Raw genomic sequence first — 20,572 nt, 5'->3', positions numbered from 1 at the left:
TTAAGTGACCGCTAAAGGTCACTCTGTCTCAGATTTTTCCTGAACCTCCTCAGCCTTTCCCCATTGAACCGTCCCAGTACTGACCCTCATGAGACCCAGACCCATAGATTAAAGAGCCCAGCGTGATAGAAGAAAATGATTGTCAGCTACTTTTGTGTGTGTGTGTGAGTGTGTGTGTGTGTGTGTGTGAGTGTGTGTGTGTGTATAGGCCAGGAGACAAGGGTCTTACCCTGGCAGATGAAAGAAGCAGGTGATTCTCCCGGGTGAACACGTGCTGTGAGGAAAACCACACGTTTCTCTCGCTCTGGGTTCAGGTTAGCTGCAACACACACACACACACGCAAAAATTTAGTCTCAGCAGGTATGTGTGTGATACGAAGCCATATGTCTAGCCCTTAAGGCAGAATATAAGTTCACACTGCAGTCATGAAACAGGAGAGTCAGCATGCCTGCATCAAACTGACAAGAATCAGAACTAGTGGAAACAAAACAAAATCAGTATAAACCTTTTTTAGTCAAGATTTCATACAGATATCCAAATTGTCATAATAATATAAGAAATGCAATCTTTTGTTATTATGGCATATTACATTTTCCAAGGTCCTGCTATAGAACATTTGTTAAATAAAATGGTCTGGATATGCAACTAATATGACTATAATTTATAACAAATGCAGTCGGCTCTGTTTCCTAATACAATTCATTTGTAGGCTAAATTAAAGCACCATGACTCTGACCAGACTAACGCAGAGACTGGAAATAAATAAATGAATGAATGAATGAATGAATGAATGAATGAGGAAGCAGCGTGTATATTCCCATGTTGATGAATGTCCATATGTTCATATCAAAATGTATTAATGTAAACATTGCCCAATTTGTTTTGTTCCTGTCCTCAATCCCTACACTGATTTATTTAATGTAAAGTGGGAGGAATAAATACATCTCATACATACTATCTTCCATTTTCTTTAACAAGTCACCAGATCTCACGTCACTACAAAGTGTAAATGAAATTTAAAAAAAAAAAAACCCTTTTCCTCCCGACCTCTTAGCTCTCTCTGGTCCAAAGTGCTGCACTGCTAAATAATTGACACAGATGCATGTGATTTTATAAGCTGATACAAAGGTCCTGCTGCAGAAGCCAAGCTAGGTCATGTTTGGAAATCTTTATACTGGCTAATTTATTGCTTCTGTGAAGTCTATGAATATGTTAAATGTGGCATTTGATTGGTTTTATTAGATGTATTTTTTTTATTAATTTCCCTAACACTAAGCTTAGTTTGTTCTGATAAAATAATTCAGTTCATTTGTTAGGTAAAGCAATGGCAGGACATAAAATATGTGTGTGCATCCACAAAACTGGGTTATAAGGACAAAAAACACCATTTTGGTTGTGTATTGTGATAAGAGTGGCAGTACGGTAGTAAAAAAGTGGACTTAAATGACCATTGCTCAGGAAGATTTTGAATGAAACCACCTAGTTCAAGTCAAGTCAAGAAGCATGTACTGTCATTTCAATAATATACAGATGGTGCAGTACACAGTAAAATGAAACAGCAATCCTCAAGGTCCATGGTGCTACATTTAATGCAGAGAAAACAGGACTAGGTGCACTACACAGTACTGCATAACGCGTAGAGTTCTGTAATGAGTAAAGTGCAGTACTAAAATGCTATGGATGTAAATATAAAGACAGTTAACGGCAGAAAAGATGAAGGTGGTTCATATAGCGTTTTTGTTTCTGTGTCCAAACAAATCTGTACAAAAATTGGGGTATTAAGGAGTGTGATAGTTTCCACCCTCATCAGTGCAGGTGTGTATATTTCTGACCATGAAAATAACAACTGAGAGCAAACAGGGAAAAACTTGCTTATATAATAAATGAATGAAATAGCCCCGGTTTGTTGGAATCTTCATTTTGTTTTGTGGGGACAGATCTGTGTTTGAAATGATTTGGTGCACAGATCTGTGTTTGAAATGATTCGACAGAAAGAGATTGAAAGAGACAAGAAGAAAGAGACTGCATGGTGATCTGGTGTCCCCATCAGGCCAAGGACAAGACGCTTCTGTGATGCCTCAAATTAAATTACTGGTGGCCCTCGCCCTCTGGATGCAATAATGGGCCAGAGATTTTCCCCCCTGATATGCTGTTCATGCAATTTTGTATCCGTATCCTCACCTTGCCTGTTTTCTATATGAATTTTAATGCATAAAATGAACCAGGTACCTCTGTGTAAGGGACTTGGTGTATACCTGGCATGAAATGCTATTCAGCTTAATAAAGCAGTAGGGAGCAGATGCTCAACAAAAAGCCCTTTTTAAAATGCTGATATGCTTCCACCCATGGTGAGGTGAGCTCATTTTTCTACCTGGTGCTTCACGATTTCATTGTTACAAACCCAGGAATTCATGCACCAGTCACAATCATCTGCTTATCAGCTATAGGACGGGCTGGGGAAAGCACAAAACCTCTAAAAAAAAATCCCTCGCTTCCAATGCAAACGGGAGAATGCTATAATGACCAATGGCAAATAACACAATAGTTATGCTCACACTCACACTCCCGCACGCCTGCACACACACAAGGAGCTGCAGAGGAAAGCTTTATCATATCGGCAGACATGCTAAACTACATCCCCAGCTCTTTGTCTCCTATTCACTATGGATGATTACATTTGAGGCAGGAATAATATTCTAGTCTGCGGAGCGTGCTGCACAACTCCAGGAAGGAGGCACGCTGTGTGTAGATGTGTGTGTAGATGTGTCTGCAGTATTTGAAAGAAAGTTCCACCCCTTCCACACACATTTCCATACATTCACAGACTCAGTCACTCACACACTTCAAACCACACAGGCGCACCCTCATATACACACTCACAGGGTTATTGTGACCGATGCCGTGACAGGGTTAATGGTCAACCTGAGTCTGAATGAAACTAAAATACCATTATGCATTATTCATCAAGCTACCTGAATAATGTACACATATATCCAGGACTGTATAAACAAACGTGGCCTGATCTATTATGCCAGCAGTGTTTTAGGGAACAGGGCTGAGGTCCTCAGGGACTGAGGTTGTGATCTCAGATGAGATATGGGATAATTATTGTCATCGCTGTCACTAAGACACTAGGTCACACTGCTGTTCCACTGAGATCCAATGAGAAACTAAGCTTAATCACTGATTAAGTGTTATTAAAATCACACACAGGCACACGGTTCTTTTCATGCAGGCACTTTTATACAAACACTCACTGGACTGCGTTAAATTAAATAGTTGGTCAATAATATATCGTGTCCGCTGTATTGTTTGGGCAGTCCTTCGTCTTCTCTGTGTCCTAAATGACTTCAGTGATTATGCAGCTCATTGCTATGTACACAAGCTTAATATCTTATTGATCCCAGCCAAGTGTGTGCTCAGCAGTAGCAAACCCTATTTAGTAACACAAACGCCCCAGCTCTGCTTTCTCTGCACCCGGAAAAAAAAACAAAAAAAAACATGGGAGTGCGTCATTGACACCGGAGCCGTAAATATAAACCATTATTCCATTTTTAAAAGAAAATGAAAGCAGAGCCCTCTTTTCCCTCTCTCTCTGCCCTTCACTGAGATGAATGGCTTTGCCATTCAGGAGTCTCGGCGGAGAGGCCCAGCCCATTTGCCATGAACGCGAGAACTCTTTTTTTTTTTTGCCCAGGCCCTGCCGCTCACTTGCCTGTGAAATTCCATCAGTTCTAAATTACACCTTGGCCCTGGCCCATCGGGACATGCCAGCAGCAGATGTAAAACAATGAAATGATAGCTGTGAAGGTGCTGGAGGCAAACACTACGTACTTAAACAAAGCAGCGATGGAGTCAGACTTGTGTGTGTGTGCGTGTGTGTAAAATGAACAGTTTTCAAAATTTTGCCCTGAGCTCCCTCATACCATTCCTATTAGTGTCCTACTAGGCCTAACAAATCTACTAAATATTAATTTGCTGGAGTCTATGTAATAGGTAAAGTAAAGTGAGCTACAGTTTTTCTCCTAATGCTGCTAAAGATGCTCACATGCTGGGTCTGTCTCATTTTTCTTCTCCACATTTAGGCAGTGGTCAGAATGTACCTCTAGCGGCATCACACGCTTCACCTCACTGAACTGGCAGCGTGTGGCCTGCAGGTGGAGCTGGATATCAGCAGGGGGCCCTAGTGCCACACACATCTCACCATTTACCTCCTTCTGCCTGGTCAAGGGGAAGAAAGAGCTCTTATAAAACAAGACAAATGTGCTTGGGCCGCCAGCTGAGCTTTTTTTTCTTTCTTTCTTTTTTTGCTGCTTCAGTGGTTTTGTTACACTCTGTTTTGCTTTAGCATCCGACAGACAACGTGATGCCTTAATGTATGGATTCTTCCCCATCCAATCCCTCTCTCTCCCTCTTCCTCTCCCCATTTCTTCCCCTGCAAGGATCTCAAGGACTTTAACAGAAAAAAAAAATTGAGCTTTAGCTGAAAATGTTGTGGTTTGAGTTATGAAGTGCTTCCTCGATGCTGTGCTATGCTGTTCTATGTGGAAGACACATACTCCCAATTAGGCCATTAAACAGCGGTCATGAGCCGACTCCTCTGAAGGGACTCTTAACTGCCTTTGCTCCATATATCGCCCTCTTTATTGGTGCTAGAGGAGTGATGAGTGTAGGAATCCTCGCTAGCAGAATACTCTGCAGAGAGGCCAGTGCAGTGCCAAATCATTGGAGACGTCAACAACTCAGTTACTCCTGCTCAGATAAGGAGCTCCCTGTTTCCATTAGGAGAGAAATTAAAGAGCGACAGGGAGACATGAAGGGAAAGTGAGAGAGAGAGAGAGAGAGAGAGAGAGGGAGAGAGAGAGAGAGAGAGAGAGAGAGAGAGAGAATTTATGTCCACACTCTTGGTGAAGACAGCCAACTCAGCACATTTCTCAACTGTGAGTGCCACAGTCTCCACATTACCTCCTGCCACCTAGAAATAAAAAATTCAAGACGTCATATCGTGATTGGTTCTGATAAATATGTAAATTGCATCAAAAGAGGAGAAGTCTTTGACAAACAGTGCAAATCTAATGAATTCTGAAGGTTACCCAGATTGTGCAGCTCAGCTTTCCTTTAGTGGCCGTCTTGCCACTTTTAATTCAGGCAGATAAGAGATGAAAAGGTGTCTGATGTAATGCAGTTACTAAGATATGAGCGGGAGAACTCGAACACACCAAATTCAGCAAAAAAAAAGAAGAAGCTACCTTTACTCCATTTAGCCCAGCTTTTAAAATGTTGATTAGGTCAGCTAAACTGGCACCTCTTCTTTAATGAGCCAGGCTGTGATGATTAATGATAACGGTCAAGCTGAATCTATGAAATTCAATCATCTCTGCCTTTGTCACCTCAAATATTGATCTGTATCTTTTAACTGAAAGCCTATAATGCTGTTTATAATATATAGAATGTAGAGTTCAGTACACAAATGTATGTGCTAATTCATTAGCAGGCGTGAACAGATGCTGTAGTAGATAACACTTTACTTAATGACAGAGATTATAACATGAAATGACTCCATGATCACTCCATGATAACTGGCATAAACATACATTCAGTTTGATCATGGATTATCCTAATATATCATTCTTCCTGCGTCTGTATAGGGTATAATGTACATACAGGAATGTCTCGTGGGGTAAACGAGTGTGTGAATAAGTGTACTTATGTGTATGTGCATGGTGCCTTGCAATGGACTGATCCCTCATGCTTAGTGTTACAGAGACAGACTAAACATCCACAGTGGCCCTAACCATAATAAAGCTATTATAAGAGGAATGCAGGAATGAATATTCTCGCAGGCGTCAGCTGTGAAAAAGGCAAAATTGACAAAAGTTACTTATGTCAAAGCAACTGACTTTTTAAACTTAGATCATCATGACAAGCCAAACGTTAAGAACCAAAATCAATCTAATTTATAGTGTAATTTAAGTATACACAACCCTATCTTAATGGGGGTCTGGACGGTGTCTCGGATTTTAATTAAAAGCGTACAAATTAAAACACATCAGAAAAAAATACCCTGACTCTATCATAAATTTTATAAACATCTTAATATAAGCATTAAGCTGGAAAAACATGTCACTACAGGGCCAGATGAAATATAGCAACCTTATTATCTAACAGGGATATAGAGAGGGTTTGATGTTGACTTTTATTTTTTTTCTTTTCCTTTAGTGTGAAGATTAAAGCCATAGACCATTGTCTAATACAAAACCTATATATATATATATATATATATATATATATATATATATATATATATATATATATATATATATATATATATATATATATATATAAAGTATTTATTGGTCTGCCTGCCAGGTATATTTGCAGAATAGAGATAAGATGCATTGAATTCTATGCACTTTCATCACATTTTGCTGTTCTCTTGCAAAGGTTTTTTGAAGATCTGAGATTGTCGCAGCTGAAGATCAGGCGGAGAAATAGATAATATTAAAACAGATAATATACTATAATGTCTACATGAATTTAAATCTGTATCAGAGACATTATTGTCAACATCATTTTTATTTAAAGAGAGATAAATAGAAAGGCCCCCAACTCAAAATGTAACCTCAGCTTTAAAATTCAGCGTAAATCTGTAATGAGCAGTACAAGGTTTTTACAATCAAGGGCATTTATAATATCATTAAGTACTTTACTGGCAGCAGTTACAGTGCTGTGATGTTTTTTTATTTTCCTTTCCAAAAAAGTCTGGAAAGTGCTCGGGATATTATTGCTAATTAAAAAAGGGGTTTTAATTGGTCACTAGACAGACAGCTTAGATATAAAGCACAAGTAAAATATCTGCACCCCTTTCAGCTATGGTAGAACATGAATATTCTGCTCTTTTATTTACACACCACCCTTAAATAAAGTGCCACCTACCACACCATCTGTACACACTGATGTAGAGCTTATGTAGGATTCAAGCAGCCTTATGAACAGCCATAAGAAAACGCCACAATGTAGTATGTTCAGTGTCTGAACTGAAACAATGAAAAAAAGAAGAGAAATAAAGCTTGATCTGCAAGACAACATTGCCCCTTTTGTCTTTTCCTTTCTTTGTTTATCGTCCCAGCTCAATGTGATATGAAAGAGGCTTTTTCGACTCGGCTAATGGCGTCTTTTATCCTGCAGTAACTTAGCGTCAGTTCACTGTAGCAGGTCATACCAGGTGACGTGGAGCAGCTGTAATTGTCACGCGTGTTAAATTTAAACCTGACTTATACACACTATACCGACTATTGAGCTTGAAAGGCAGTCAACTCCTATTATTCTCTGTCAGTTTCTCAAGGGCACAGAACGAGCTTGAAAAGCAACAGGGCTTATGGTTCATCCAGACCCTTTCTGCCCGTGAAAAGGTCGAGCCAAGACGAGGGCATGCAGTGCTTCTTCTGCACTCTGTTCCAGGGCATGAGTACCAGCACAACTCTATATGTCAAGGAGCACCTTCAGCTCCTGAGTGCTGAGCGCCATTAACCCTATCACTACTCCACAATCTGCAGTCTCTCTCTATTCAAATAGCACTGATCAGATAGTACTGCAACCCCACCCCCCCAGATCCCCACCTCCCTATATGCACACACAAACACACACAACCTTTGAATCACATCAGGTGATTCTCCTCCCAGATAAGAGGATAAGAGCCTGGTGCAGACGTCACTAAGGACAGAGGTGTATGATCAAGGTGACACTCAAAGAGGAAAGACAAAGAAATCTAGAAAAACTGAAAAACATCCACCTCGGTCAAGCATGTTGAATAAAAAAAGAAGCCCTTCTCTCTGCTGATGAGAGGTGGCTGGAGTGGGCAATCAGTATCAAAGATGTTCGGCTGGTGGGTTGTTTGATGTGTGAGGTGGCCAGCATAGAGGATTACAATGGCACATTGTAACAATCAGAAGAGAGGGAATGAAAGTGAGGGAAAGAAAGAGAGTCAGACATTGAAGACCCTCCTGACCACAGCATGTAAATATATCCCTGAACGCTCTTAAGCCCAGCCGACAGCTCTGGGATAAAAGCGCTGAGCACAGGGTGATTAGAGATCGATTTGCTGCAATCAAAACCTTTCTCTCTCGCTGTCTGCCCCATTCAACTGTCACTTCCTGCACCGCTCACGACCTCAATTGTCACTGTCGTCCTTGGAGTGGAGAAATCTCTATTTTGGAAAGACGGGATGGGATGAGGCGGGGTGGGGGTTAGAGTGACCTCCTAATGACTTTTGTTAATATAAGAGGCCAATTTGAAATGAAGCCTTGTAGCTGTATTTGAAGAAGCTATCACTGAATGGTCTTTAATGCCATTTGTGGTGATTTATTTGGACACTGAGTGGCAGTTTTGGCAGCTGATTCTGACAAAACATCATTCCCTCCGCAATCAACTGACAAATTCAATATTATCTTCCTATTTCCTTTTCTCGTTTCTAACATTGCTTTCAGACTTAAAGAAAGAAAAAAAAACAGAACAGAACAAAGAGCTGCCTCTCAAAGCTAAGAACAAGAAAGCGTAAGGCAGGTAGAGGGAAGAGAGAGGGAGAGAGAGAGAGAGAGTGAGAGAGAGAGAGAGGATGTGTCATGCTTAGAGAATTTTTTTTGTCTTGCCCAAACACAAGAGCAGAGGCTGCTTTCCTTTTGATTTCGCAATGTTGGTCATAGCTCCTTGCGTCTGCCTCCTACCTCTTTTCAGAAATGAACAGAACAGACAGAAGACAGGAGACAAGTCCCATCTGGACACTACATGAGACTGAATCATGTGCTGTTTTTGAAGAATGAAGACTGAACTTTAGGCCGTTTTTGCTTGAAAGGACATCTTACAAATAAGAGGAAGCAAAGAGGGAAAAAATGATTTCTTTGGGAAATACCCCCTGCTGAGCCTCTAAATCTATATGAATGTCGGGGCAAAGCAGGGATCTGGGGGGTGTATTTGGAGATGAATCTCATGCTAAAGAGACAATGCCAAACTGCATGTGCACAAACCCACACAGTAGGTCGAAGCCTTTGGGAGAAAGACAAAGAAAAAAAGGAATATGTACGTATTATCCTCATACATTTGCTCCTTTAATATCTATAGCCTTGAATCTTTTTTTCCTGTGTTTAAATCTTCAGTCAGAATGAAGCAGGCAGCAATTTTATAGATGTTGTCTGAGTCCCATGAAACTCGGACTATAAACGCAATTGAGAGAAAGACAGCCTTTTTAATATAGGTTATTAGTTTCTCTCCCTCCCCACAGAGTTATAAATAATTTCTGAAAGCAACAAAAGTCCAGACGGGGAACCTCTCACAGCACCCAACATTATTACGCTGTTACAGCTCCCAGGTTTAATTTCTTTCATCCCTTTTTTCCTCCTCCCTTTCCCCGTCTCTCACTCCCTCTCTCCCTCTCGCTGTCTCTCCTTTTTCTTACCAGATGCAGTAAGATCTCTGACACTCAATTTACAGCCTCACTCTCTCTGTCAATCTCTATCATACTCCCTAAAAATATATTCATATGCAAGTTTTGTTTTTAGCCCCAGGCTGCAATTGCAGATGGCAAACTATTTTCTTGAGGGTTCACTCTCTTTCAGTTGTCAGTGGTATCTCTCTCTCTCTGTCTCTCTCTCTGTCTCTCTCTCTCTCTCTCTCTCTCTTTCTCTCTCGCTTGTCAGTGGTGTATTGATTAAGCAGTGAGGAGAGCGAGCGTTTTGATGCCCTATCTCCCCACTTTAATCAGAGAAGATGCTTGCAAAACTCAACTTGGCCACTTCACAGACATCAGTGGATTGAATAATGATAGGCAAAGTTGCTCATCAGTAATCGCATCACATAGACCGCCCTCAACATTTCAGTAGGTAAATTGGTCAACATTTGTACTTGTACTTTTTAACTTGGTTAGCGACTAACAAATATAAATTGTTCCATGTTAAACTCTATGGAATTCATTAAGTATATGTGGGAAGAAGGTATCAACTCAGCCCAACCCTTTTCCTCTATCTCTCACTCCCTAACTTTCATTTTTTTTCCCTCTCTGTATATAAGAGCAGCCCAGAGACTCTGAGACTGGAAAGTCAGTCAGCAGTTTAGTAACAGCTCATCACACCGTTAATAACACACTAAGGGGATTTGGCTATTTAAAAACACTGCCAAATCTCTGCTGTTATTACCTGATAATGCTCACACACAAAAACAGATGCATAACAACATGCTGATAAAATGTTGCAATAGAGAAATTTCAATAAAATAAGACCTCATCTCCATGGGAATAACCCTGAATACTAATTGAGTTTCAACTGATATGTATATATTTTTTTCTGGTCTGGTTTCAAAAGTGGACATTCAGTCAAAACCAACCAGACAGACAATAAAAAACAAGAAAAAAACACCATATTAGTCTCTTAACCAATTACCTGCACATTCACATTTACTTCGCATAAATTAACACTCCTTTAGTGTCATCATCCACAATTCAGATCCTGTTTTACTTTAAAAAACTGATCACAGTGTTACCACCTCACAGCTCTAGGAGTTCACGCCCCTTGTTCAATCCTGAGCCAGGAGTTCAAGCACAGCATCCCTCGTTCAATCCTGAGCTTAGGTGACAGTCTGCGCGGAGATTCTTGCACATTCTCACCACGTGGGTGTGTTTTCCGATCTCCCAAAAATGTTCTGGAAGGTGGATTAAGTATGCTGAATCTCCTCTAGGTGTAAAGGAGTGTGTGAAATGTGTGTGCCTTGCAATGGACTGGTTTCCAATCCAGGGTGTATTCCTGCCTCACACATTATTCCTGAGATTCAGGTTCAAGATCCACTCAAGGATGCAGGATAAAGCTGTCACTGAAAGTGCTTTGCTCATTATGGGCGATCTATGTGTTTTACCTTCAACATATTTTAACATGGTAAAAAATATTATATAACTGTTATATAGCTATTTGTTATAGTGACAGCTAATGCTTTTTTCTGTTTCTTGTAGAACTTCTGTGGAGTCATCTGAGGGTCAGTACTTATATTCCTCACTCTCATGGCTACATACATGATCTATTAGCCTCACTGTAGTTACTGAATAAGTTTAATGGATCAATATAATTTACTGTACATATACACTTTAGTAGCCCTGCCTTTCGCCCTATGTGCACTGGGATAGGCTCCAGCAGACCCCCGTGACCCTAATTAGGAATAAGCGGGTATAGACAATGGATGGATGGATGGATACACTTTAGTATTTTTTGGCTCTCAGTATATAGGATATTTGGGTATTTATAACATTATGGTATCTACTATGTACATATTTTGGAGAAAAAATCTAAGATGTACTATTATAAAATATAATAAATGGCATAACCTGAGCTCTGTTAATATAAAATATAATCCATTTTTGCAGAATGGACATTAAAACCTGAATATGGTGTTCATATGTAGTGACAAATGCCAATGTTTGCACGTTTTTCCTCACTAGTTACCTAGTGTTATTTTAAAGGGCAGTAAGTGTTGGAAAATGTTTGGCTGGCCGCATTAAGAATTGATCAAGCCCTGTTGTAAAGGGCATAGATGTGGTTTGTTGTTGCTATGTCCAACTGTGCACTTTTAATTTAGCTGATTTCAGTCTTAAAGAGACAGATGCTGGGTGCCCTTTAAGTCCAAGGCGTTTGCCATTTCCTTTACAATGATACAGGCAAATTTAATAATGGCCTCCAGGGATTACTGAAGCCCTGGTAGTTCTGGATGCGGTTAGCACGACTTTGATAGAGATTAATGAAATGTCAGGTAATTGAAGGGGATTCTGATTGGCTTGTTGAAAGGAGGTGCAATTTCCCCGCTTGTGTCACTTAAGGCCTTGGAGGTGATTGATGGCGAGTTGACTTGCAGAGTAGGCTGGACCGGAACGGAATTACATGCCATGTCCGTTTCTTTAGAATGTCGAGCCGGTTTCCTCTCGGCACATGAAACGTAGAGGCATAAAAGCAGCACCTAACAGTGCTCTCACACCTCCGTGAGAGGACTTTACCTCTGAAAACTGGGATGTAGAACAGGGAAAGGTTATTGCATTGTTCTCCAAAGGCTTTATAGCAATATTTCCAGCAGCCCATCTATCGATACAGATTTATTTAAAGACAGATGTACGCTTAATTGGGACAGTTGAAGCATCACAATAACACTTTTGTTCACTAAAATACCCAAGCATATGAGATTGCAGTGTTTTGGGGCTTTTTCTAAACATAGTCTACTTTGGCACTAAGAACAAGATTCAAGCCCGATTTGAAACAACTGCAGGAAGTTAACCAAACATGCTGGGTTGCAAGCTGAATTTGTTGACATGTGAACTGTTAAACTACAAACTGAATGCCAGAGGACAAAGCTGGAGTGCTGCAGAAATACAATGTATTCAATGCATCCAAAGTACACACAGAAAAATGAAACGCTGGATACACTTAACAAACCAAACTTTTGGTTTAAAGTCATTGTGATTGAAAAATCAGAAATGCAAAAATGAAATCTTTCTAAAGATGTTATTAAATACGCATTCATCAGTGGTAGAGTCTGAGTATGTATCTAAAAGCTACTTTACAAAAAAAAAGTCTAGTCTAGTGAATCTAGCTTTGCTACAGAGTCTGGTACATTATGTCAATAAATGTGGCCAAAAAAACGATGTTATGGTGTTGAAATTGTCTTTTCCCGCAAGCCAATAAGGTTTTAACCTTCAAGATCCTGAAGACTGTGTCCAGAAAAGTGCAAACAAAGATAAGGCTTCATATCCTGTGGCCAGGGCAGGATGAGATTACAGAAAGTTATATTTTAGGAACTGTGTGGGCATGTCAGATTGCATACTGACTGGTATCATAACCAACAACATAAACAAGTTGAAGAATGTAAGAGAGGTGTACAGCTTCATACTGCTACTTTTTTTTGTACATATTCTAATGGCACCATGGGTAACAGCAGGTAAGTTTGCAATTTGTACAATGGTGATAAGCAGTGTTTATATTGTGCCTGGTTTAATAAAATGAGCGTTACTGTTTTAATATTTGACTGCCTATTATCATCTTCTACTATTTAAGGTCATGGATTTTGCCAGGGAAGTTCAGCAAGATCTGACTAACTTTCTCCTATTTTCCTGTTTATAATGTTGTCCTGATATATTCATGTGGATGTTACTTCTACCATGGTGCCAGATACCACAGCACACCTTTAGAGGTCTTGTGGAGTCCAGATCTCGACTGGTCAGAGCTTTTTTTTTGGCAGCACCAGGGAGATCTGGACAATTTCATGCAGGTGTTTTTAATGTTATGGCTGATTGGTGTATATCTGACAAATAAATGAAAGACTTCTCTGCCAGGGTATTTATTTTTTGGCTCATTAAATGTGTGCAGTGCATAGCTGAGTTACAGACAGAAAACAAACCAAAACAGTAGAGAATAGATGAACAGGTGGGAATTTTGAGGAAAACAACTGAATAAAGTACAGTGTTTTGAACCAGCAGAGCTACATATATATTCCAGAAGAGCACAAATGTGCCACTGCACCAAGACAACTCTTACCTCCAGAGACAGAAGAGATTCGTTTAGGGGGAAAAAGTGGATTAAAAAAGCAACAGGCAGTAGCTGTGATAAATGGAGAGTAAGCTAAATGGAATTTTTATGGATTTGGAGGTAACTTGGATTTGAGAGAAAGGTTTTAAGTAGGCTTTCCTTTCCCTTGACAACTAAGGCTAAATGTAAACTCCCCACCCAGAATAAAGTCTGTCAGGGTTTTAAATCGTTCCTTTGTGTCTTGAGTTGAAAGACATACACTGATAAAAAACAAAAAATGAATATTGATATCACTATGAGATGCAATCTTAGGTTGTTGCTGGTTTTACTTCAACTGCACAGAGTGAACTAACACAAATGAGCTTAGAACAAGAAAGAGGAGATAGGATAAAGATGTCTCCATGCTCCCCCCCATGCCGTGTAATAATTGCCCAGTTGAGATTTTGCTCAGACAGTTTTTCACTCCCACAGTGAAGAGGTTATTAGCTGATAGCTCTCTTCTTTCTTTTTTTTTTTGCGCAAATGATCGGACTGCGCTTTCCATCCTCCCCATGAATATGCATCAAGAACAAAAAAAAAATACCATATGGAACAACACCTAGGGTGCTGCCAATTTTGTTGCTAAATGCTTGCATGTGTGCCTTTTAGAATGCTTTTCAATGTCAGCATACAGTGAGTTGGAGGACATCCAGGTACATGAGTTAATCCTGTGATTCATTTTTTGAGAAAAACAGTAAATAGTCACACTCGGAAAGTATTCTAGCAAATGTTCCTGTTCTAGACCTTTGGGATGTGACTTTGAGGTTGAGTCTATTCAAATGAGACTCTCTTCACTGTCATTGCTACCTGAAATGGCAGTGAGGGGATTATATGGTTGCCATGGAGATTAGCAGGTTGAGCTGAAAGTGGAGGAATGGGGCCCGTGTTTGATGCAACAGGGCCTTTAATAGTGCTTTGATCAGGGAAATGTTTGTAGTGGGGACAAACCTGAAGAGCAAACAGGACTTCTAAAAGATTAGCTATATGGGCAAATTTAGACTTGTCTCTAAGGCATGTGTAAAATAGAGAGAGAGAGAGAGAGAAAAAAGAAAAGAAAAAACCCAATGACTATCAGCAAATGAAAAAGAAAAAGAACGAAGGATACGTGAGACAGATGGATGGCGTGAGATGCGTGAGGGCTCTTTTAGAAGATGAAGAAGACTCTTTTTGCAAACCAGCAATCCGTCACTGAATCCTCCCTGCATGGACTTATGCAAATGAATACAGTTACATAATAAGTAAAGTTTTAGTGAATGATGCACGTGTTCCTCCACTTATATCCATAACTAATATAAAACTACACTATATGACCAAAGGTATGTGGACACTTGACCATCACAGCCATGTGTGGTTCTACCCCAACTACCACCACAAAGTTAGAAGCACACAGTTGTCTATAATGTCTCTGTATGCTCCATTGCCCCTTCACTGGAAGTAAGGGACTCAAACATGTTCCAGCATGACATGCTCCGGGGAAACAAATTAAGGTCTATAATGACATGAGCCTCCTAAATATTTTCTTTGGCTGAATGAGCACAAATTACACGCTCCAAAATTTAGTGCACCCAGGCCAGGTGCTTTCCACTGAACCTGTTCAATCCATTCTGTATCTTCTATCCTAGACATGGTTGTGGGGAACCTGGAGCCTATCCTAGGGGACTTGGGGCACAAGGTAGGGGACACTCTGGACCGGGTTCCAATCCAAAACAGGGTACAATCGCACACTTTTTTACACACTACAGACAACTTAGAGATACCATTCAGCATACAGTACATGTCTTTGCACTGGGGGAGGAAACCGGATTACCTGGAGGAAACCCCCAATGCACGAGGGAGAGCATGCAAAAAGTGAACACAGGGCTGGAGGTGGGAATCAAACCAAACGTGCTAAATATGTAAGGCAAACATGCAAACCTCTAATCCACCATGCCTAATATAGATTTCTGATCCATCATCACCATATTTCCCATATTTTAGGGTTTTGATGAGTCACACATCACCTTTATCTGCATATTCACTATTATTTAAAAAAAATGTATTTCCCCTGTGTGTTGGGAAACCTAATTCCATGAATGAACTGAGTGAATGAATTGCCCGGGCCGGGCAGTTAGTAAAGATGAATGAAAGTGTAAGCAGCTATATTACAATGCATAAGGCAAGTCTGTTTAGCAACCTTTTCTCCTGGAATTTATGTGATAATGAGACTTTGTGAATGTGTGTGTGGGCGTGTGTCCCTATACCCATGGCGTAGCCCCTGTAAAACCATTAGAGCAGTGCGGAGTAGACAGAAGCACTTTAGTGGCATTGCAATGCCCCAGAGCCCCCAGCCTCCTCCATCACACAGTGCCGCAGTGAGGAGAGGCCAGAGCTGGACAGGAGTGAGAGCAGAGGCGGCTGACGACACTCACTCAGACAAATGTGCCTTTCTCTCTCCCTCGTGTCAACCAACTGTGTCCCACGTCCTCCATTACACCATATCTCTCCTGCCAGCAACATCACATCACTCACTCTAATACACAAAACCAATGAGTAGCATAAGCAAACAGAGGTCACACGCTCACTCTGCCATTCTTCACACACAAGCAAATACCCCATCCCATTCCATTCCTGTACTTACTTTCATAAGTAATATCAGCCTGTTTTAGTGTCTTCAGGACAGCTTGCACATAGAGCATGGGATTACAGCACTGATGTGTTTAGAAGCCTATTCACTTCTGAGCTCTCCAACAGCAAACTTAATTGAGGTCTCTCTCTACTATAAGCGGTGGGTCACTCTCTCATCATTTCTTCTACTCAATAAAGTAGGCTATATTAGACCTCTTACAGGCTCCCCCTCCCCTCCATTTCTTTGGGCCGGATGGATCTGTGGGGAATGGGGCTTTGGTTGCATAGTAGGAGCATCAGATAGGCTAATGTATTATTAATGCCTCCAATGTCTCAGTGTTTAATATAATCAGCTCCAGCGCAGACACGCTCTACTTACAACTACAAGCAGCTGCCTCCTCATTCCCCAGCCCACCCACTCTTCTCTCGCTGTTTGAGCTTTATTTGCTGAGCTGTCTCCTCACCACTACCCTGCAGAAAACAAACTTTCACAAGTCTGCGGAGGGAAAAGAAGAATGGGAGAAAGAGCACCGTGTGATGTCGGAGTAAATGGCAAGGCTTTGTAGTGTTTCAGACACCTGTGGAGTACTTTTTTATTCCTAATCTGAAATGTCACCTTAAGGAGTTTCCATTCATGTACTAGGAATATTCTGAAGTTGCGGTTTACAGTTCAAAATATATTTCAAATCTAATTTTTATATGCATAAACATTTAAACAATCATTTTATCTACAGTTCTACAGGAAATATGCAGGTGATTCATTTGGATCTGTTTCTTTTATCTTCAGTAACCACTTCATTCTGGTCAGAATCTGGAGCCTATCCTGGGAACACTACAGAAATGTGCCCTGGATAAGACGTCAGTCCATTGCAGATGGGAATGGAAATGTAGATTATTCTACAGAAATATTAATCACAGTCATCAAATGAACACAGGAGACTCCAGGGCTAAAAGCTTACTATAATTAATCAAATGCATGATATAGATTGTCTCCAGTGTCTGCGCTTTGTGGAATGTATCTAGCTTTTCTATTTTGGATCCAGGATTGTCCATTGGTATTCATTTTGCGACTCAGAATGTCAGAAGCATTAAATGATAAAAAATATATATATATATATATATATATATATATATATATATACTGAATTTGTTCAAGATTTGTGCTGGGCCCGAAAGATAAAGAGCATTAAAAGCTGAAGGACGACATTAACTAAATATGAATTATTAGAGTCGTGTGTCAGTGAGAGGAACCTAGGTCTGTCCCCAAAGGAGGACCTGTCAACAACTAAGAGAATGGAAGGAGAGACAGAGACAGGGGGAGAAGACTATGACCTTCACTGTCAGACAAGGAGCTGAGTGAAAGGGAGACCCAGATAGCAGGAGGGAGATGGAGAGCAGGAAAGAATGAGGGAGAGACTTCAAACCCTGTGACTCCATGCCTTATGACAGTTACCTACTGGGACACGTCACAGCATCACCCTGCTCCTAAAGAGAAACTAGTTTTAATCCAACTGTTTTACTCTACTGTTGTCTCTAGATTTAACTTAATCATTACTCTCCAGAGAACATTATAAAAATAACATTCCTGCGATGTTCTAGAAATATGTAATAGAATTACCATGGCTTGCTTTGCGTTCTAATAACAGTGTTAATTTGTTTATAAGTAAAGCTGCATGCTGCTGCAAGGCTGGATGTTACTGCAAATAAAAGCATTCTCATAACACCCAGGAACCCGAGAACGTTAATAAGACATTCAGTCAAGTTCTTATGACGTACAAGTTCTGCTTCAAGAAACATCTGCTATGATAAAGGTTTGCTATTAGAATATTATCATCTTATCATTCATTCATTCCTTTATCTTGGGCAAGGTCATGGTGGATCCAGAGCCTATTTCCATTAGACGAAAAATACATCAGGCTCTCTGCTGGCATGTTTTTTTTTTTTTGGATGAACCTGGAGAACTCAGAGGAAACCCAGAAGTCCAACTCAGGAACCCAGGAAACCAGGAACCCTACACACACCTTCCCAGGAGAGTGGAGGCTTTTACAGCAGCAAAGGGAGGTCCAACTCAGGAGTGGGATGTTCAACAACTATAAATGTCTATGATGGTCAGTTGTTCACATACAATTGACCATATAGTCTCTGTTTTTATACATAAGTGCCACCTAAGTGACAGAAGGCTACAGATTAGTACCTTTTATACTGAGAGCATGGGCCAAATATATCGGGCTGCAAGACATGAGACTGCTTCACACTTTTCAAGGCCCAGCTCATGCAGAGGAACGGAGTGCTATTCTCACTCGACCCTGAGGCTATGCAACTGATAATGTGCAAAATCCAAGCTGACAGTCCTATGAATTGTGACGTGCTGCTATTATATTTTTCTTTTTTTTTTCCTTTATCTGAAACAAGGGAGAGAGAGAGAGAGAGAGAATGGGGGAGAGAGATTATATGCAGGTGCAGGACTGGCGGCCAAGCTGTTGGAATGTGTGGTGTGTGTTCACACTGCCTTCACTTCCCATCAAACCTCCCACTGTTTACACACACCACGGTGCTGACTCTCATCGTTTTTCCTGCTTGAAGACAGCCTCAGTCTCACTGTGAACCCACTGCCATCACACAGACTATCGGTGTGAACACAGCGCATGGCATAGAGCTTTACACGAGCGGAAAGCACACCTCTCCATGACAGAATTCCACACAGACCTTTGCTCGAGTTAGCCTTCAGGGAAACCTGAAGTATGTTTTGGTGTGAGATTGAAGAGTGTGTGCACATGTGTGTGTGGAAGGGGGTGGGGGGTGGGGGCTTGTGGATGATGATACCGGAGGTGACAAGCAACGTTTTCTGTGGCTTCCCAAGAGAGCCAAGTCACGCTGACAGACATTCAGGTGACCAAAAGTAAGTCACGCTACTGTCACTGGTCTCATTGTCAGTCTTTCTCCCTCTCTCTCTCTCTCCCTCTCTCTCTCTCTCTCTCTCTCTTCTTTTCTTTTCTTTATGACCCCTTTCTGTCTCTTTTCTTCCTGTCTTCCCTTTTCTGTTTCTTGACCTCATACCTGCATCCCTGCACTTTCCCATCTTTGTCTCTTCGTCTCTTACTTTCTCTCTCTAGAGAAGGCAGGGCAAGTCAGTCCACATGCCTCCAAGTCTAAAACACACTCTTAAAATATGCATTCAAACAGAGTCCTTATGTACTTATGTTAATTCCATAGCCGAGAGCCTGATTTTTCTTTAAAGACTGCTTAAAATCAGACATGGTTATAAGGCTAACTTTTAAACCCCTCATCACATAGCTTCACTGTGCTGGCATCTTAGCATGTCTAGTGTACACTCAGGTCAATCTCATAGCTAAAGCAGAGCTCAAAAGTAACCAGCCGTGGGGCAAATGAGGCCACTTCAGCCTAATCTAGAGCTTTTTGTGTTTCTCTGTTCAGCCAGGAAGCTTTACTTTCGCTGGCCAGCATTGGCAGCTCGAGCTCTCAGCAAATTAAAGTTCCCGTCTTCAGACAGTCATGCCTGACACTTTTGTTCACGCCAACAGACCCACTGAATACTAATCACAAGGGGCTGTGAAATTTTCATACTGATTTGACATGCATTAAAGGCATAAGTGTGTGTGTGTTTGTGATGGTGATCGTAGCGGTGGATAGAGAAAGGAATAATTCATCATGTCTAATTAATTCTTCTCAGTAACGGGAGGGAGCCTGTCATTTCCATACCAAGCTCCAAACTTGGGAGCGCAGTTAAAAAACACAGAGACGGGTGAGGAAAAACTCGAAACCATAGAAGTCACTGTGGTTTATTTGAAGTTCTTTGTCAGTCTGTGTGCCTTTCACCCTCCCAGCACATTACTATTTAAATAAAAAGGACCACTCATTGACCACAGATAGTTTTTAAGCCACATTTAAAACTCTTTTCTATCCTGCTGTCCACAGTATAGTGTGCTTAAACAATATTTTGCCAAAGTGAACTGAGTAAGAACCCCAGACAGGTCCCTAACTTATATTGAGAGTGAAAGACTGACTCTCTGAGGGTTTCATGGGATATAAGTGTCTTCAGCACCATTTTTCAGATGATAGTAAAGGACATGTGCGAAAAATATTTCAACACAGCAATAAATTACTTGCCAGAGATCACAGTTCTCCCGCTAATTACTAATTAGCCACTCATACTATTGGCTGATATCCAAGACTATCAGATTTTGCTAACACTAGCTAAAACAGTGGCCATCTCCTTATCCTTGTTAATGCTAAGTGTGTTATTTATTTATATAAATTTTGAAACTTCCTGTCTAAAAGCAGCTATTGATTCTTTTTCTTTTAATGGCTGGCATGTTCTCACTAAACTATACCTGCTTTGTCTTGCTTGGTTTGTTCCCTG

The 20,572-nt window shown here is 40.7% G+C and overlaps 1 protein-coding gene and 1 long non-coding RNA gene across 3 annotated transcripts in view; one reads left to right on the top strand and one right to left on the bottom strand.

Moving 5' to 3' along the window:
- agbl4 (AGBL carboxypeptidase 4) overlaps window positions 1-20,572 on the bottom strand; it is a 302,375-nt gene that overhangs the window by 33,041 nt on the left and 248,762 nt on the right. For both annotated transcript variants that reach the window (XM_058389605.1, XM_058389604.1), the window contains exon 7: window positions 230-319. In XM_058389605.1, coding sequence (XP_058245588.1) covers window positions 230-319 — 90 coding nt within the window. The remainder of the gene's footprint in view (window positions 1-229; window positions 320-20,572) is intronic.
- Window positions 8,707-18,964, top strand: LOC131352986 (uncharacterized). The gene is made up of 3 exons (XR_009204572.1): window positions 8,707-9,076; window positions 10,995-11,017; window positions 16,979-18,964. It is a non-coding gene; the product is annotated as an uncharacterized LOC131352986 (long non-coding RNA).

This window comes from Hemibagrus wyckioides, linkage group LG05 (genome assembly GCF_019097595.1).
Source record: "Hemibagrus wyckioides isolate EC202008001 linkage group LG05, SWU_Hwy_1.0, whole genome shotgun sequence".
Classification (NCBI taxonomy): Eukaryota; Metazoa; Chordata; class Actinopteri; order Siluriformes; family Bagridae; genus Hemibagrus; species Hemibagrus wyckioides.
The sequence above is the reverse complement of the archived record's forward strand: the minus strand, read 5'-3'. Positions and strand labels throughout refer to the sequence as shown.